At 53.3% G+C, this 16,816-nt stretch overlaps 5 protein-coding genes across 5 annotated transcripts; 4 read left to right on the top strand and 1 right to left on the bottom strand.

Moving 5' to 3' along the window:
* Positions 1-108: 108 nt before the first annotated feature.
* KVR01_011548 (uncharacterized protein) lies at positions 109-951 on the top strand (the record flags this gene model as incomplete). Its single annotated transcript, XM_044783423.1, has 3 exons — positions 109-186; positions 270-701; positions 787-951. The coding sequence occupies 3 exons, from the start codon at positions 109-111 to the stop codon at positions 949-951; spliced, it is 675 nt and encodes a 224-aa protein (XP_044639257.1).
* An 879-nt stretch (positions 952-1,830) lies between these two features.
* On the bottom strand, positions 1,831-4,160 carry KVR01_011636 (uncharacterized protein; the record flags this gene model as incomplete). The annotated part of the gene is made up of 3 exons (XM_044787113.1): positions 1,831-3,697; positions 3,847-3,902; positions 4,062-4,160. 3 exons carry the CDS (start codon positions 4,158-4,160, stop codon positions 1,831-1,833), a joined length of 2,022 nt encoding a protein of 673 aa, XP_044639345.1.
* A 1,639-nt stretch (positions 4,161-5,799) lies between these two features.
* KVR01_011719 (uncharacterized protein) lies at positions 5,800-7,782 on the top strand (the record flags this gene model as incomplete). Its single annotated transcript, XM_044794948.1, has 5 exons — positions 5,800-6,129; positions 6,212-6,427; positions 6,484-6,606; positions 6,676-7,184; positions 7,269-7,782. The coding sequence occupies 5 exons, from the start codon at positions 5,800-5,802 to the stop codon at positions 7,780-7,782; spliced, it is 1,692 nt and encodes a 563-aa protein (XP_044639428.1).
* Positions 7,783-9,141: 1,359 nt separating this feature from the next.
* Positions 9,142-9,772, top strand: KVR01_011751 (uncharacterized protein; the record flags this gene model as incomplete). The annotated part of the gene is made up of 2 exons (XM_044784180.1): positions 9,142-9,460; positions 9,540-9,772. 2 exons carry the CDS (start codon positions 9,142-9,144, stop codon positions 9,770-9,772), a joined length of 552 nt encoding a protein of 183 aa, XP_044639460.1.
* A 570-nt stretch (positions 9,773-10,342) lies between these two features.
* Positions 10,343-12,343, top strand: KVR01_011787 (uncharacterized protein). The gene is made up of 2 exons (XM_044793420.1): positions 10,566-11,408; positions 11,468-12,343. The coding sequence occupies exons 1-2, from the start codon at positions 10,742-10,744 to the stop codon at positions 12,154-12,156; spliced, it is 1,356 nt and encodes a 451-aa protein (XP_044639496.1). The 5' UTR covers positions 10,566-10,741; the 3' UTR covers positions 12,157-12,343.
* Positions 12,344-16,816: the final 4,473 nt, after the last annotated feature.

The following is a 16,816-nucleotide window of genomic DNA, read 5'->3' as shown; positions in this document are numbered from 1 at the left end:
TCCTTTGCCTCACAACTTTCAATTCAGAACTTCCAGCCACATCCACTCAAATCCTTCAAGCAACTTTCGACTCTATCCAGGCCTCAACCACTTCCTTGAAAACCAAATATGCCTCAAGCGACCTTAACCTTTACCATGGCCGTGATTGCCGTCATAACCCTGCTCTTGGCCGTTACCTCTGCAAAAGTACGTCTCACAACTACTCTGACTTGGTACACAACCAGCACAACAGGGCACGATACCCATGGCTGATTCAACTTCGTCACCAGGCTGCCCTCAATGGCATTTCCACCTTTCGCGATGGCGATACTCTGTTCGCCCCTGACCGGGACGGCAAGATCGTAGCACACCAAATCATCAACATGACGACGGAGGTTCAGCTCCCGGGAATGGCGGACAAGATCACAGTGCCGGGGACCATCGAGCAGGTCGTCGCGTTCATCAACGCCACTTACCCGGGACACGATTGGGTCGCTGACGAGGAATCCAACGCCACCACATCTGTGTTCTCCCCCGAGGGCAACACGGTCTACTGCAATATCGGCAAGCAAGGCTCCTATTACACCGCTTTCATGATCCAAACGTATCTGCGGCATTTCGGGAGCCACAAAAACAGCGTTCTACCAGGCCCAGGCCATTGTTTTCGAGTCTCTTGCCGCAAAGACTACGACCGGACAGCGGCATTCTATTTCTGTAATGATGTAAGTAACTCCTTTGTGTGACTCACAGTGCTTGCCCCATGGCTGTTTACAAACTACAGTGCTAACTTGTATGCCTGCTTGGAAGGACACACGGCAAGTCACTTTTACCTTCGATGACGTTGCCGACATGGCACAGATAGTGATGGACAAGTGTGTTGAGTTCGGTACACCACTTAGCTGGGTGAGAGGCCAGGCATTCCATGCAAGCCTTCCATGGAATGTCATCGTGACGGCTGAGGATCGCTGTTAGTGGCATCGGCTCGTCGTGTAGACAGCCTCAAGCCATGGACTTGTGGTGGGCGCGTGGCCCCAGCCTGGTGCCGACCAGACAAGACTAGGAGGCATCCTTCCCGACGGCGCTGCTGACTAGAACGGCGGCAAAGCAACTTTTAATTCTGAGAGAAAGGGATTGAGTAGTCAAATATGGACAAGGTCTGGAGTTCTTATTTTTTGGTCTTTCAATTCAATCTGGTTCTGATTGAAGACATTACCCCGCATTCGCGTGTTTCTAAGTATCTGGGTTGACAATTTGCTGCAACTCGAACTGGTGTCAGTAACGCGACTTGTACGAGCCTGTGGACAAGGGCAATGAGGAGGAGGTTGCGCAGCAGGACACCGACGAGCCGCCCACCAACCAGCCTGTGAAGAAGGGTAAGGAGAAGGAGGTTGCGCAGCAGGACACCGACGAGGTGATGGCTGACGAGGATCCCATCGACCAGCCCGCCACCGAGGAGCCAGAGGAGGCCGAGGAGGATCCGAAGCCAAAGCGACGCATGGTTAAGCTCAAGGCTGAGAGGGCAGCGAAGCGGGCCAGGAAGGCGGAGAGGAAGGTTAGGAAGGAAAAGGAGAAGCTTGATGCGTTCACGCTGCACGGAAAAAAGGATCTCGCTGACATAGAGGTGGCCGAGGCGCTCCAGAAGGCTCGCAGGGATGGTGAACTGTGATTCGCACCAATGTCGTCCACCAACTACCTAGGTAATGTCGGTGCTTGGTTACTTAGGTAGACACAGGGCTGATGACAAATTTGTCTGATTATTACAAAGACGGACACTCTACATAGAGAATGCTCAGGCAGGGGAACCTGTATTTACTAGGTAATCAAAGACTTGTACAAACTACTCTCAAGTGCTCAGTTCATCCCACCCAGAAAGCCTCTGATGACATTCCGAGTGAGTTGCGCAATGTCGTTGTCGTAGTCGTCCCATGCAAGCGAGCAGTACCAGTTGATACTTCCCACGCTGAAAACCGCCCCGCCACTGGCGCCAATGTAGTAGACCAAGTCACTGCGAACCAGGTCTGTCTGAGTCCCCATGGTTTTGATAGCCGGAAACATGAGATCCTCAACAGCGATGCCAAACTCATCACTGTGGCCAGTACTCGTGGCGAGCACCAACACGCCCTCGGGGCTGCCTTGGTCAACATCGAAACGGTCAATCTCGTCTCCAGATGCGCCACCCCCGAGCCCATGCTCACCAATCAGATCCTCGCTCACCCCTGTAAACATCCAGGCCAGCTTTGAGTCTCTGGACGCTTCTGTACGGCGGTACGGGACGCCTGTGCCGGTACCCTGTGCGCTGAATCCGATCCCGAACAACATATTGCAACTCATGCCCCGTGACCTCCACAGACCGCCCCATCGTCCGTCGAGGCTGTTGACGTGCTCTCCTCCAGGGAGCGTGTACGTGCGGGTTCCAACATCGGCTCGGCGCACTTCCAATCGATGCGGACGGGCGACATCAACGGCACTGACCCAGTAGAATCCGTTGCCGCCGAGATACATCAGGTTCCCCCCACCTCGAGCAAACCCGCTGTAAGCGTCGAAAGATTGCAAAGTATGGTACTCTGGGTGAGAGCCTGTGATGACGGTGTTGAAGCCTTGGAGGCAGCTGGCTCCCCGTGAGTGCAGGTCATGGTCGGTGAGGATCTCGTACGGAATGCCCTCCCGCTCCAGGAATCCGATCATCATGAGATCAGCCGAAAATTCACGCGGGCGAGAAAACGCCCACATCACATATCCTGGGCAGATGTTCAGCAGGGGGCGTTTGGAAGACGAGAAGCAGTTGCCTGAACCGTCCTTGTGGGTGTCGTACAGAGACATGCCGAGATCACGACGGCGGCGAATCTTGTAAAACTCGCTGGTTTTCTCACATTGCTCGACGTCGAAGTCGTCCGCGAACACATGGCTGCTCGTGTCGAGCAAGCGCTCATTGGCGTAGGCCAGGTACGTGAACGTCGAAAGGACGAGGCAGACCTTCTCGGAAATGTCCGACGTCCACTGTGTCGGCCGCACAAAGAAAGTAATCGAGTCCCTGTCCCGCCCATTCGTGGTTTCTACCTCGACTGCGTAGGCGCCAGAGCGTGCACTCGGCGGAATCTTGATCGTGAAATCCGTGTCCCACGCCGCATCGTCGAGGTCATCTTCATGGAAGTGTATGGCGCCGTATCCATGCTCTGCCCGCGTCCAGTCGCACTGAGATCCATCCCAGTCATGTCCGGTGACAGCTCGGCTTGGTGCGTTAATCAGAACACCGTCATGTCCACTGCCCGAGACGTCGATGATACGGTCACTTGAGATGTCAAGTGAAAAGTCATATTTGGCAAGAATTGACGGCTGCGGACCCTTTGCTGTCAAAGTGAGACCATCAATGCGGCCGTTGAAGAAGTCGGTCACCTGGGGATGGGGACCATTGTATTTGTTGCTGTTGCGGTCGCTCGGGCATGCCGCAATTATCAGGGGTCCTGGCTCGGACACCAGCGCTTCACCGATGAGCCAGTTGACTTTCTCAAAGGCCCCGGGGGGTGGAATCGGTTCGACATGGAATGATTTGTGTACCAGCGTCATTCGGACTGACCTCCCGCTAATGGTGAGCGTGACCTTTGACCAGGTATTCTTCTGGGGTTTGAGGTCGGTGCGCAACACTTCATGCCCGGTTTCGAGACCGGTGCCAATAACAATGTCAAGTGAATTCTGCATGTTCAGGACGACTGAGAATCCACTGCGGGTGGACCAATCCAGAGTAGACAGCAGTGTTTGTGGATGCGGGCAGTTTAGCAACCACGGTTGCACGTAGAAGACGACTTCGAGGCCCTGGGCGGCTCGGGATGAACCCCATTTCGAAACATACCCATAAGACCCGGGCCTAGCCAGCTGGAATCTGCCCCTGCGTTGCTCTCTGGGGATTTCCGTGACTTCCTCTGATGCTGTGGGTGGCGCATGTTCTAGCTCGACTCCCTGCATCAGGCGAATTGTTCGATATTTGTACTCGGACTCCGTACACGAAACCTGTACATTCGAGTTAGACTGGGCGCATTCTGGCAAGGGTTATATCTACTGAACGAAGTCTCTCCGACTGACTTTACCTTTATTCTTACGGAGTCACCAGGGGCAACAATCCATGGTTCGGCGTACCCTAGAATTTCCGCGGGATAATCGTCCTTGTCGAGGTTGCTCATCGTCATCACCACACTAGTGGAGCAGTGGGATGGACAAGGCCAACAGCGAAGGTTTTGAAATTGTGATATGAAGGGGTAAACTCTTTCCAGACAGGTGGGTCGGATGTGATCTATGCGTCTCACTGGCAGTGAGGGGGACTCGAGGGGAGAGGGGCGAAGTCGGTCGACTGGACTCGTTTCTCAGGTGTTCAAAGGTTTGAAGACGGTAACACACCTTTTCTGTGGTATTGATTGATGCCAGGATGGTGAAGAGGGTGCTGAGAGGCGACAAGGGTCGTATTCTTGCGGGGAAAGACGTCGGGGAGGATGACGAGCAACCCGGCAGCTCCTGTATGCGACGAGGCGTTAACCGTTGCCCCTTCCTGCCGTTCACAGCCTATGCGTCGCACTGCAGCAAATAGGCGATTATCTGACTAACAGGATGGACAGTGCTACTCTGGATTACGCAGATGCACCTTGATCTGCGGGGTAAGTCGCGACTCCCAGATTTGATGCATTGCAAGTCCCGTTCAGCAAAGTCACGAACTGCAATTTAGATGTGATGAAGCTAAAGCTTCAAGTGTGCTACCGTTTACTTCATCAACCGACCTGTGCGGTATTTCAAAACAGGTTTCAAGCCCACGAATGTATTCCTGTGTGTTTATTTCATAAAGTTTAGCGAAGTCGGCATGATTCTCGTAAATCCTTTCGTGTTCATCTTAGGCTAGCTAACGCAGATACCTAGGTAGCATCGATAGGCCAAGATCGCGGCTCCTATACTCATATAGACCGCATATCCACATCTTAGCAGCAGCAAAAATGGCCAAGACTTGAAATGCAATACAGGTAGAACAGAAAGTTCGAGAACATAACGGGGCTCGTTGTTGGACGGAAAGACAACGACCGGGATGATGCCATGCTGTTGGTGCCGCAATTGGCTGCAGTACGATTGACTTTGCACACCTGTTGGCAATGGCATAGACGTGTTGATACGCGGCTCGTGGGGCGTCAGCATCCGGGGACAGGACGAGTCATAATGGGCTCAGCGTTGGTGAACAGACAATCCCAAGGGGCGAATGTGGTCAACTGAGCCGGCATAAGCAGCGATAGTGCCTCGCTTCGTCCAGCTCGTAACTTGCTTCGCACTCAGCTGGAACCAAATATTCACATGTCTTTCAATCGCATAGGATTGACATAAAATGTGGCATGTTCACCACCAAAGAGTCGGGAGGGCTGAACAATAGAGATGTTGATCGCGGCAAAGGTGATACCCGAACAACTAAAGATGGTGGTTGCCTCATTCACTGGCTTCAATCCCCTGGAGAGTACCGTAAATGCGGACTAGTTACATTCAAATGCGGTTGTAACCCGGTCCGATCAATGCCAAGTCCCCATGCATGCCGGTTATCAAGATAGGCACGACGGTCTAGGTGATCTTGATAGGAATCACTATTCTATCGTCAGGGGTGTGAGTGTTGTGCACTGCGGGGCAATCGTCATTGCTCGCTTGAGATCTGACAGGAGTCGAATATAAGAGAGGAGAAACGATAAATAGACAGAACAGAGACGCAACTGCTTGGAATTTGTTTCCATCAAAACATTCTCTTAGTTTCTTCCAATCTTCGCATTTGGCTATCCAAAATCGAGCCAGCCTCGAAGAGACAGTATGGCCCAGAATGCCGATCCTAGCGAGCCCATGTCCGCACAACGCTTACCTCCGGGTACTGTCCATCTGGTCGACCTGGAGGGGACAATGGCAATCAAACACGCAGATGGCAAAGACGTGAAAGACATCGTTCTCATCCCGAGACCAAGTGATGATCCAGACGATCCCCTCAACTGGTCGTTTCGCCGGAAGCTCCTAGCTACTTCATGCGTCGTGGTATACACCATACTGTTGGCAATCCCCTCGAGCGCTGTATACTCTGTCGTAACTCCTATACGAAAAGCAACCGGGCTGACATTAGCCGACTTGAACAACGGTACGGGCATTATGGTACGTCTAATTCACAGCATGCATAGTGCATATCAAACCTGCAACCCCTCAACGAGCTAACGAAGCCCACTCCATGTGATAGTTCTTATTCTATGGATGGGGCTGCATTCTATGGCAACCTTTAGCTCTGCAGTACGGGAAAAGACCTGCATATTTATTTTCTCTTGTTGCAAACATTATCATCATGGCCACGGCGCCGCTATGTACAACGGCTACCACTTATCAGATAAGCCGGATTCTTCTCGGGTTGTTTGGCTCACCCGTGGAGTCGCTCTGCGAAATCTCAATCACGGATATTGTGAGAGACCCTACAATACCCATGCAGAACTTTTCAACACTGACCTCGGATAACAGTGGTTCACTCATGAACGGCCAAAGTATATGGCTTGGTACGGGTGGTCTCTCGCCCTCACTGGGAAGCTGGCTCCCATGATCTCAGGGTTCATCAATAGTGGCATGGGGTGGGAATGGACTTTGGTAGGCCTATTCTCCGGTTTTTGATGTGCTTGGTCGTTCAGAGCTGACTTCAAATGTTGTATCATCAAGTGGTGGTGTGCAATCTTTAACGGCATTGCCCTTGTATATTGCTTTCTATTTATGGAAGAGACCAACTACGATCGCAAACACGCGGAGGATGTTGAATTGGATGCCAAGGAACCGGCTCCAGTATCTCCCGAAAAGCAAACCAACAACAGTGGCCTTTGGCATACCGTGACAGGTGACAAAACTGCCGACACAAAGTCCAGTCCCCAAATACTACCAGGCAGTGATATGGAAGAGGGAAAAGTCACGAAACCCAGAAAGACATACTGGCAGAAACTGAGCCTAAAGGACGCGCCTCGGCCAAACCGAGTCTTAGACATCGCGATCGCTCCTTTCAAAGGCTTCACATACCCGGCCGTTGTTTATGCAGGGCTCATGTATGGAGCCAACAGCCTCGTATGGTCCGGCGTTCAGAATGCCACTGCCGGGACAGTGTACACGACCATGTACGGGTGGAACACGACGCAGGTCTCCGGGGCATATGCTGCGGGCGTGATAGGTACCATTACCGGGTAAGCAAGCCATTCCCTCGCACGGCAATCTATGCCTGCCAAATTCCGCATCGTACATGACACTCATATCAGTCTCTTTTGCAGCGGATACTACTCAGGCAAAGTGGGCCGCATCCTCACCGTGCGGCTTGCGCGGCGCAACAACGGCATCTCGGAGCCCGAGCACACCCTGTACCTCTTCGTGGCCTCCATGATCCTCGTGCCCTTCTCCCTGGTCCTCTACGGGGTCGGGGTCGTCCGCCACATCCACTGGTTCGGGCTCGTGTTCAGCCAGTTCCTCCTGGCCATCAGCAACGCGCTCTGTGTCTCCGCCGCCCTCAACTACGCCATCTCGTCGTACCGTGAGCTGTCGGGGGGCATGGTCGTGACGTGCGTGCTCATCCGCAACACGCTCAGCTTCGCCATCAACTATGCTATCACGCCGTGGCTTAAGGCTACGGGGTACCAGAACACGTATATCACCGTTGCGGCGATCGGGTTTGTGTGGAACGCGAGCTTGTTCGGCATGGTCAGGTGGGGGAGGAAGATGAGAGAGATCACGGCGGAACGGTACTGGAAAGATGTCAAGAGCGCCAGAGAGAAGGGTTTGAGTCACTAGAAAAATGGGCAGTTGGATTCTAGGTCCCTATCTCCAAGGCGGAGCATTCCAAACTGACTTCTTCCCACTTGACGCCGGCTGTCAGAAGCGCGCTTATTGTGTCAACTATGCCGGTGCGTCATGCGACAATGGCAGTATGGTTGACGAGCCCATCGGCACTTTGCATCAGAGCTTGAGAACAAAGAGACTAGTAATGAATATGAGAAGGTTGTAAGCTAATATTTTCGTCTGTCATTGGACCACCTGGATGAGATAATCCCACGATTTGGGTGTAAGCCACGCGGGCGTCTTTTTTTGGCCCAAAACTGAACCACACATTCCGATGTTTCCTCCTGCCGTTGATATAGAGTTTGGCCAGACCCGCATGTCGTGGGCCTCAACCCTGTGCTTCCAGATCTAGCCTCCATCACTGGGAAATTCTGCTTGTCTAAAGCTTGTGATGCTTGTAGAGGGTCAGTCTCTTCTAGCAAATCAAACGTACGTGACCTTTTGTTAGAACACACACGGGACAGACCTGCCACGATATATGAAACCGTCCGGCAGCACTTGGCATCCCATTGCTCAACTGGTGGCGGGAAACGAAACCGAGAAACACCAGTGGCCTGGCTGAACCACCTACCCGATGCCAGACATCCAATATTCGAGAAACACAAGATAAGTGGCTGCTCCTGGCGGACAGAGGCTTAAGTCAGTGAGAGCGTGGCTGAAATGTCTCGATCGTTCTAGTTCTAGCGTTATTGTCTTCACAACCTCCACTACGTGCCACCTCATCAGCAGTAGAGCCAGCAATGGTCAACTGATAATTAATCAGTATAGCCCCTGCGCCTCATTCTTCTCTTCAAGCCCTAGCCGCAAGCCTAACATCTGCAGTCAAATATGTGATGCTGTGTATGAAAGTCTTCCTAATCGGTAAAGTATCTGAGATATCGGAGATTTTTCCAAACGCCTGGCGTTTTGCTGACTAGTTTCCCGGTGGCTGGTCTGAAACATTTTCATGAGAAGCTCCAAAAATACGTGAAACGTGGGGAGGCACTGAGCTCTAGGCATCTAGACTTTGGGGTAATGCACTGGCTTCTCGACTGCACAGATTCCCGTGAAACCGCAGGAATGGTGGCTTACTTCGTGCCTCATCGGCAATGTCATCTGTCTTGCTTGGCATCAGCGGTTAAAGGCATGGCGTCGCCCGATTGAGACCAAGTATAAGAAGAATGTGATTGCCAAGCTCAGATTCCCATCTTCGAATCTCTCAAATCCGACCGCTGCTCCAAGAATTCCATCACAGCCTTGGACGGTCCAGACCCCGACCTCACCAGCACTCGCCAATCAGGCACAGACGCAATTTTGAGCCTCATTTCCAACATGCACTCCACAATCCTGCTTGCCACTCTGGCCGTGGTTGTCCCGACGATCCTGGCAGAGGAGCTCCGTTTCGACGACGTACCGACCGCGTGTAAAATTATCTGCCAGCCAATCGTCGACCTCACCAACACGTGCGACGTCGACCCCCAGGAGATGGACATGGACAAGGCCAAGCGGGGGGGTCTGCTCCTCCGCCGGGCAGAGGAGTCGGACGAGGCCATCGAGGCTAACTGCATCTGCACGAACAAGAGCTTCGACGTCGCGGGCGTGATGGGGCTTTGCGCGAGCTGCATCGCTCAGAACGGGGCCACCACAGATGGTAAGGAACCCTGACTCAGCCTGGTCGGATGGATTGATCGGGTGGTGAGATGCCCGACTGCTGACGCCTGAAAACTTAGATGCCAGCAAGATCATGTCACAGTGCTCCTTCACGTCGACTTCCTACACGCCTGCAGCGACAACAGCAGTGGCAGGCATTCAAGTCCAGGCTACAAAGCCCGCAAGCACCGGCGCGACATCTACGGGGGGCACATCGTCATCCACGGGCCTGGCTCAGAGCGGGGCTGGCAAGCTGGCTGCTTCTGTTGTGTCTGCCGCTGGCGTGGGGTTGGCAGCGGTGTTGCTCCTCTGAGGGACTGAAGTTGTCTCAGAGATGAGCCTTGGCCGTCGACAGTAGTTTTTGAGACTTGCCTGAAGGAAGTGATTGCTATGGAATGTTTAAAAGATTTATAACACTCTCTTGATTCCTGAAATGAGCTCGGGTGGCTTGTTCAGCGTCGCAGAAATGGACATAGGGCGGCGTGTCTGGAGCAGGTGAATGGACGATGCAACTAGGAAGGATGCATTTCATAGTACAAATTCTCTCAAAAGATCCTTTTCCTCGTCCATGTGTGCCAATCTTGGAAGAAGTGAATGAGGGCGAGATTAGGGCGAGATGAGGTAGAGACAGGGCACCTGTATGAAAAGAGCCGACTTCTAAATCAGGTCACTTACACCGCAAGGGTTAGGGCTGGATGCATGCAACGTCCTTCGGTACCTACCGACGTTGACCCCTGTCACTTTTCATCTTCGACCCCAGAAAATGCTGCAGCTGCACATGCAAGAAGAGCAAGTGAGACTTACTGCACTTGGTCGAGGGTGTAACTTGTTCTTCTGCTGTGCAACTCGCCGTCCTCAGTGTAGCAGAGAAGGTTTTCTTTCGAATTGTTCTTCCCTCTTGGCAGGCGGTGAAACGTCAGTGTGGTGGTGATCCACTCATGGTGACCTCCCAGCCACCCTCGTAACAGTTGAGGACCCGGTTTGCCCACTAATAACGCACGTCAGAAGCTTGGTGCCACCACTGCCACCTCATCATCGCAGCCAACCTGCAGACTTCCACCTGGGCATCTTACTTTCCCATTCGTCACCTTCCTTTTATTCGGGTTCGTCTGCAGCGTCCAGCACCTGTCTCTGTCATGGACAGTTTTGTGGGCTAACAAGCTCAAGGTTCACTCTCAAAAGCTCTGCCGCACGTCATCGGCGCGGTTGTTGTCGCTCCTCTGAGGCCTCTGCATCACCAGCCCGCGGTGGCTTGGGCTCACTCACGAGGGTGCTTTTCAACATGCGACCTCTCACCCTCCTCACCAGGCTGCCCGCCTCGCTACCCCTGCTGCTGATGCTGCTGCTGCTCGTGGCAGCGCAGGTCGGTCTCAGCCAGGGCCAGTCCGACGCCCAGCGACTGCCGACTGCCATTCGGAAGATGAGCCCCGACGCCGGCGAGAAGCTGCTGCACGAGTACTACGCTTTCGGTCCGGATGACGAGGTTGCACGGGTCGGATCGAACGCCCAGCCGGCCACCCTGGCCAACCCTGTCTTGGACATCCAGGAAGAGGAGCTCCTGGCCGCGAACTCATCGGCTGCCATCTCATTCCGCGCCCCGTTTGCGCCCCATTTTGATTCGTACTTGGCATCGAGGGCAGATGAGAGCCCTGCGACCGGGTGGCACCTGTTTCAGCGGGCCAGGGATGTCATCGCGAGGCTGGAGAAGAGGCAGTTTGCGTGTCCAACTGGAACGTCAGCTTGCTCGGCCATCGGCTTCCCTAACAGTTGTTGCCAGGCAGGGACAGAGTGCGTGGAGATTGCCGACACCGGCTTGGGGCCAGTGGGATGCTGCCCAGATGGCATAGAATGCACTGGGTCAATTGCCTGCTCAGGATCTCAGCTAGGCTGTCCTTCGGACATTGGTGGTGGGTGCTGTATTGATGGCTTCGTCTGTGCCAGCATTGGATGTGAGTGAGCTCTTGGGGTGCATTTTATGTCCGAGCATCTTCCTGACTGTTTACCCCAGGTGTTCAGAGTGCGACTGCCACGGTGACCGTGGTAACGTGGACGAGCACCCTCACTTCGACAGCCAACAACGGTTCTCCAACAACCGTCATTGTCACCATCACTGTCGCGCCATCTGCAAGTACGACAACTAGCACAACTACCTCGACTTCAACCTCCACGACAGAGTCATCGACCACCGCCACCTCGACGTCAACCGAGACCACTGCCGGCCCAGGCGCCCCCGTCCGCCCAACCTCGATGAGCACCCTGACCACGCCGCCCGGCTACTGCCCCACGGGCTTCTACGCCTGCTCAGCCGTCTACGGCGGCGGCTGCTGCCAGACCGGCCGGGACTGCCACGTGACGTCCTGCCCATCGACCGCGTCGACCACCATCATCTCTGGCGACCAGACGATCGTCGTGCCCGTGACAGCGGTGCCCACCACCACCTCGGACGCGACCTGTGCCGGCGGGTGGTCCCTGTGTCCCGCGTCGGCGGGGCCCACTGCTGGCTGCTGCCCGTCCGGTTACGACTGCGGCACGGCGAGCTGTTTCCTCGCAACAGGTAGCGCGACGGCCAGTCTCGCCAAGGAGTTCCCTGCCAACAGCGGCGCGGGAGGGACAAAGGATGCGAGGTCGATGAGCTTGATGATGATACCCGCCGCTCTAGGCTTTACTTTCGGTCTGAGATTGGTCTTGCGATTGTGAGAGCACGCGCTGTTCTGTTTGGGATTTGAACTTTCCTAATGTCTGCTCATTTGCCGAAACGCTTTGAGGCCTGCTTTGAAAGTTTGAGAGATTCGCATGGATGAGCGAGAAAATTCTGGGAGTTAGAGAGTTCTGCAAGGTGCAAACCATAGTCATGGGAATAATCATGGCTTTACAGGGAAACGAGAACAAGAATAGAATCACTTGCGTCCATAGACGGACTCAATGATATCACCTCTTCAGCATGCTGATACGCTTCTGGGCATTGTGTGTCTCAACCTTTCCGGGACTAAACGCTTCTAACCATACAGAAAGGGCCTCGGGCATTCATCTGTTGACCAGACAAGTCTTGACAAGCGAGGCATCAGTCCAGCCATCGCCATTCCGGGTAGGCGCCTCCACCAGCTCATAAGTCTGGTTGAACCAGCCCGCAGGCCACCCCACGATCCCAATAAACACGTCCGAGTTCTGATCCAGGAAAGCCACCTGTTCACCGAATTACTTCTGGCATCTGGCCATGTTGCCCACCCCAGTCTCAGTGCTATTCGCCAGCCGCCTGTCCGTCCTCAGCCACGCCGGCCAGCAGGCCAGACGCACCGTCGATGTTGTTCGTCACGCACTCGGTACGCGTGTCCGAGGTATCGCTGTCAAGGTACGGTACTTGTGCGTGAGCTGCCGCCACACGCTGGCGAACTGGTCGTCCGTTGCCCCCCAGGGACCCGATGATCCTGCCGTTCCAGCGCGCGTGGTTGTGGATGTTGACGACGCACGAGCTGGTCGTATCGCCCTGCGTTGGCAGGGTCCAGGTTGCCGCCGAGGTTTTTGCTGACTAGGTAGGTACTGCCAGCCGACTGGCAGACGGAACATGTTGTGTTTGTCGTCCTTGGCGAAGTTCTGCATTTGGCCGGCGTTGTTTTGGTGGGCGGGGAGGAGTTCCCTGGTCAATACTACTCCCGCGTAGAGGGTTTTGAGAGCGCTCAACGGATGGTGGGGTGTCAAATTTACCCAGCCGCTCTATCGAGTGCTGAGAGTGCAGGGAATACCTTGGGTCCTGTCCCTGGCACATCCAAAATCGAATATGGCCATGTTGGTCCCAACTGCGACGGTGATTTAGTCGCTATCCACCAGAGAACGTACCGGGAAGCCCTCAAGACGATGAACAGCGTCAGGCAGATGACCGTCGGCTACTTGCGGCCATATCGATCGGACACTATTTCAAAGATTAGAGCGCCAACGGAACGGAGCATGAGGGTAACCGTGAGACATCAGTGTTTGACGTTCAAGTCATTTGCGATCGTAGTGACAATTAGAGACACTATGAAGAAATCTCAGGCATCCCACCACCAGCCGAGGAAACGCGCGGCGAATATCAGTTATTAGTGGTTGTCGAGCTCAGCGAGGATGTGGATTGGGTTGCGGAGCTTGGTATGGGGAGGCTTAAGGCTCGTTGGCCGGCTGAGGAGGTAGCGTCCAATCTGCTTGGGTGAGTAGAACCACTCCTCAAAATCAAGTACAATGTGCATGAGACTGCATCATATCATATGGTGGTTGTATCGTGAGAAAGCCTCCCTTTCTACTCAAGCCCTACTAGCTATACTTGAAACCAAATACCGAAGCAAAATTACTAACGGCTATTAAGGTTATTGAATAATTTCCATCGGAGCCCGCGTCATAGTTCGTAGGGGGTTGTAGTCTTGACCTTCGCGGGGTGCATGAGAAGTGGAATTGCCAGCTCTAGGGAACGAACCGTGCTCCATGCTTACGCCTGCGCACGCTGCTCGAACCTCGAGACCTGTTCGAGGCTCTACTACCCGGGGTCCCGTCTTGATTGCCATCTCGGTCCGGCAGCAATCTACTTCAGTGACCAGCGCTTTCAGACATTACGCAGCTGGGGATAAACCAAGTAACCATCAGACCTGCTTCGTCAAGGTGCAATGCATTTAGAACCGGAGCAAACAGCCTCCGCTTCCTTCCCGTCACCGGTCTTGCGTCGTACTTCATCCAGACAGATAAGTACTTGGAAGTGACAGTATCAACAAAGAATCTCACGAGAACTCGGTGGCTAGACACGCGTAGTCGGCCCGTACTCTTCTACCAACTTAGCCGCCAGATGCGATGCTGAGGCAGCCAACTTGCATGGCCAATCCTTGTGCGGAGCCTCCTCGTTTTACTAAGCGCTGACTTTAACTATTTTGAGAGCCTGGGTTACACGCCCTACTGCATTCTTTGGGCCGGACTAGGCCTTACTGACACCTTACTCAGCCTCCCATTGGTAGGAGAATTACACCTATAGAGAGAATTTGCTACGTCTGGACCAACTCAGCAGCTACAGCCAATAGACATCTGGAGCACACACACACCATTTAACCAAGGGAAGCAATGAGGCTGAGAGAACCAAACATTCTGTGAGCTAAGGCAGAAATGCAAATGTGCCGTGACGTGAGCCTGCATTTATATGCTACACACCTATATTCACAACATTGAGGGAGAAGGGAGGGGAAAATCATTGCTTCATTTGCTCCTTCCATTCTCTCCTAACACCGCCAAAGTTGGACATTCAACAAAATCTTTTGACGATGCAGTCTCCACGTACAATGTCTGATGAAGGGTCTAATGAGGGTTCTGATGAGTGGTCTGATGAGGGCTCTGTTCAAGATGAGGAAGCCATCAGAACCCAGCTAAGTTTATCGGATATACGCATGTTTGGCCAGTTGGCGGCCATATGCATAGGCGCATCATTCAATTTAGTGTGCCAATGCGTAGGCAGAACATGCAAGCATTCGCTGGAGGAAGGCTCCTTCCTGAGGCGTCCTAGGGAAAAGGCTCGAGTACTTTATCCCCCTTCGTCACGAACCCGATGTGCGTAACAGTACTGATGCATGAGAACAGGCAATCTTCACTGGTAACTTCACCTACAGGTCCACGCCACTGCCGTCGCATACGTCAAGTATTCGCCTCCTAAGAATCAAGCCTGGCAGTGGAAGAGAAGTCCTCGAATGTTCCCTCCGCATTGTGGATCTGATGCTTGATGCCCCGGTATATGCAGCTCTATCGTATTCCTGGACGAAGGATACACCATGGGACATCTTGGACACCTGTTTGTCCGCGATGCGCGCGAAAATCAACGCCAGCGTCCGAAAACGACTGAGAATTGGGAAGCGAAAAGAGCACCAGGATGATGCTGGCGCAAACTTTCCGGAGCAGCAGAAGTATCAAGAAGCGACCGAGATTATTATTTGTGACGGCAAAGTTATAAAGGTTACACCGTCACTCTATGATGCCCTTTTGCAACTGCGAAAACGGCCCCCGCAGGAATATTGGATTGACGCTTTGTGCATAAACCAAACAAATGACGAGGAGAAGAGTTCACAGGTGCAAATGATGGGCCAGATCTACCGCAGCGCCGAAGTGGTCCTCGTATGGCTTGGGATGGTTCCGTCTGGCCTCAGTCGTGGATACAGAAATTTTGACAGCACCTTTACACGACTCGTCTGTCATATTTCTGGTGGGGGTGGTTACCTCCCACCAAAAGTCGATGAGAACTCCCCAGTCAACACGAGCATAGAAGAGCGGACCAAACGAACTTTATCGGGTATTCGAGGCCTTGGAAGGTTTTATTTGGACTTCCTAGCCTTGTGGCACCTGTTATCTCGTCGTTACTTTCGGAGAATGTGGGTGATCCAGGAGATCGCGCTGTCGAAGAAAGTCATATTTTTGATTGGGAAGCATAATTTTGGGCCAGAAACCTTCCTCAAAGTCGTCAACTATGTTCGTTCTCCCGAATTCAGTCGCACTGGAGAAGTCTTGCAGAACATTCGGGACTTGGCAGTTCTGGCACCTCGTTGGACGGCCCAGTTTGCAAGCACACCACTGCCTCATCCCTCACAAACAGCAGAGACTGACCGCACCGGGACATGGTCTTTGCATGACTGGTTAGAAACCTGTATAGGTCGAAAGGCTGGAAATTATAAGGATCTTGCCTTCGCGGGTCTGTCACTGGTTCGGCCTGACCTGCTACAAATCCGCCAAAACCTCCAGCTTTCGGAAGCAATCTGGCCGCCTCTTCCCCCTCAACCACCTGTGAATCCGGGTACACCCCCTCTATCACTCCGCCCTGGAGCGCAAACTGCAGCAAATGTTCATCATTCATCTGTTGGAGGCTCTGGCGATATTCAGCTTTGGCCTCGACTGAAAGCTGACTATTCTACCTCAACACACGAGGTTCTAGTCAATCTTGCTGCTTGTGTGCTATCGGGGCCGGATCCTACCTCGCTTCTGTCAATCAGCTCGCGGTACCGGGCAAGAAGCATTTCAGCGTCTTCCAGTGGATACAACCCGACCTTGGCGCCGTCATGGATCCCAGCGTTGGCACCGTGGTTATGGTCACAACATAGGATCAAAAGCCTTGATGCCTATGGCATCGACCACTCTGCTGCTACACAAGTACAGAATGACTTTAGGATCTCGCCAGATGGTTCAACACTGGTCCTTAGTGCAACTCGGCTCGGAACGGTCCAAAAGAGGCTTGTTCCACCAGGAATCGATCCTCACTCACCCCATTCACTTCTAAAAGACTATATCAATGGCGACAGCACCCTTGAACTTATCAGGGAGATATGCATATTACCGACAAATTATCGTGATACAAATCGATCAAGCC

This window comes from Diaporthe batatas (genome assembly GCF_019321695.1).
Source record: "Diaporthe batatas strain CRI 302-4 chromosome Unknown Contig00016, whole genome shotgun sequence".
NCBI lineage: Eukaryota > Fungi > Ascomycota > Sordariomycetes > Diaporthales > Diaporthaceae > Diaporthe > Diaporthe batatas.
The sequence above is the reverse complement of the archived record's forward strand: the minus strand, read 5'-3'. Positions and strand labels throughout refer to the sequence as shown.

Bases quoted from the DNA above. Each gene is read 5' to 3' on its own strand.
- KVR01_011787 (XM_044793420.1), top strand. From the start codon at position 10,742: ATGCGACCTCTCACCCTCCTCACCAGGCTGCCCGCCTCGCTACCCCTG. The intron at 11,409-11,467 runs GTGAGTGAGCTC...TGTTTACCCCAG, and splicing joins CGTCTGTGCCAGCATTGGAT to GTGTTCAGAGTGCGACTGCC.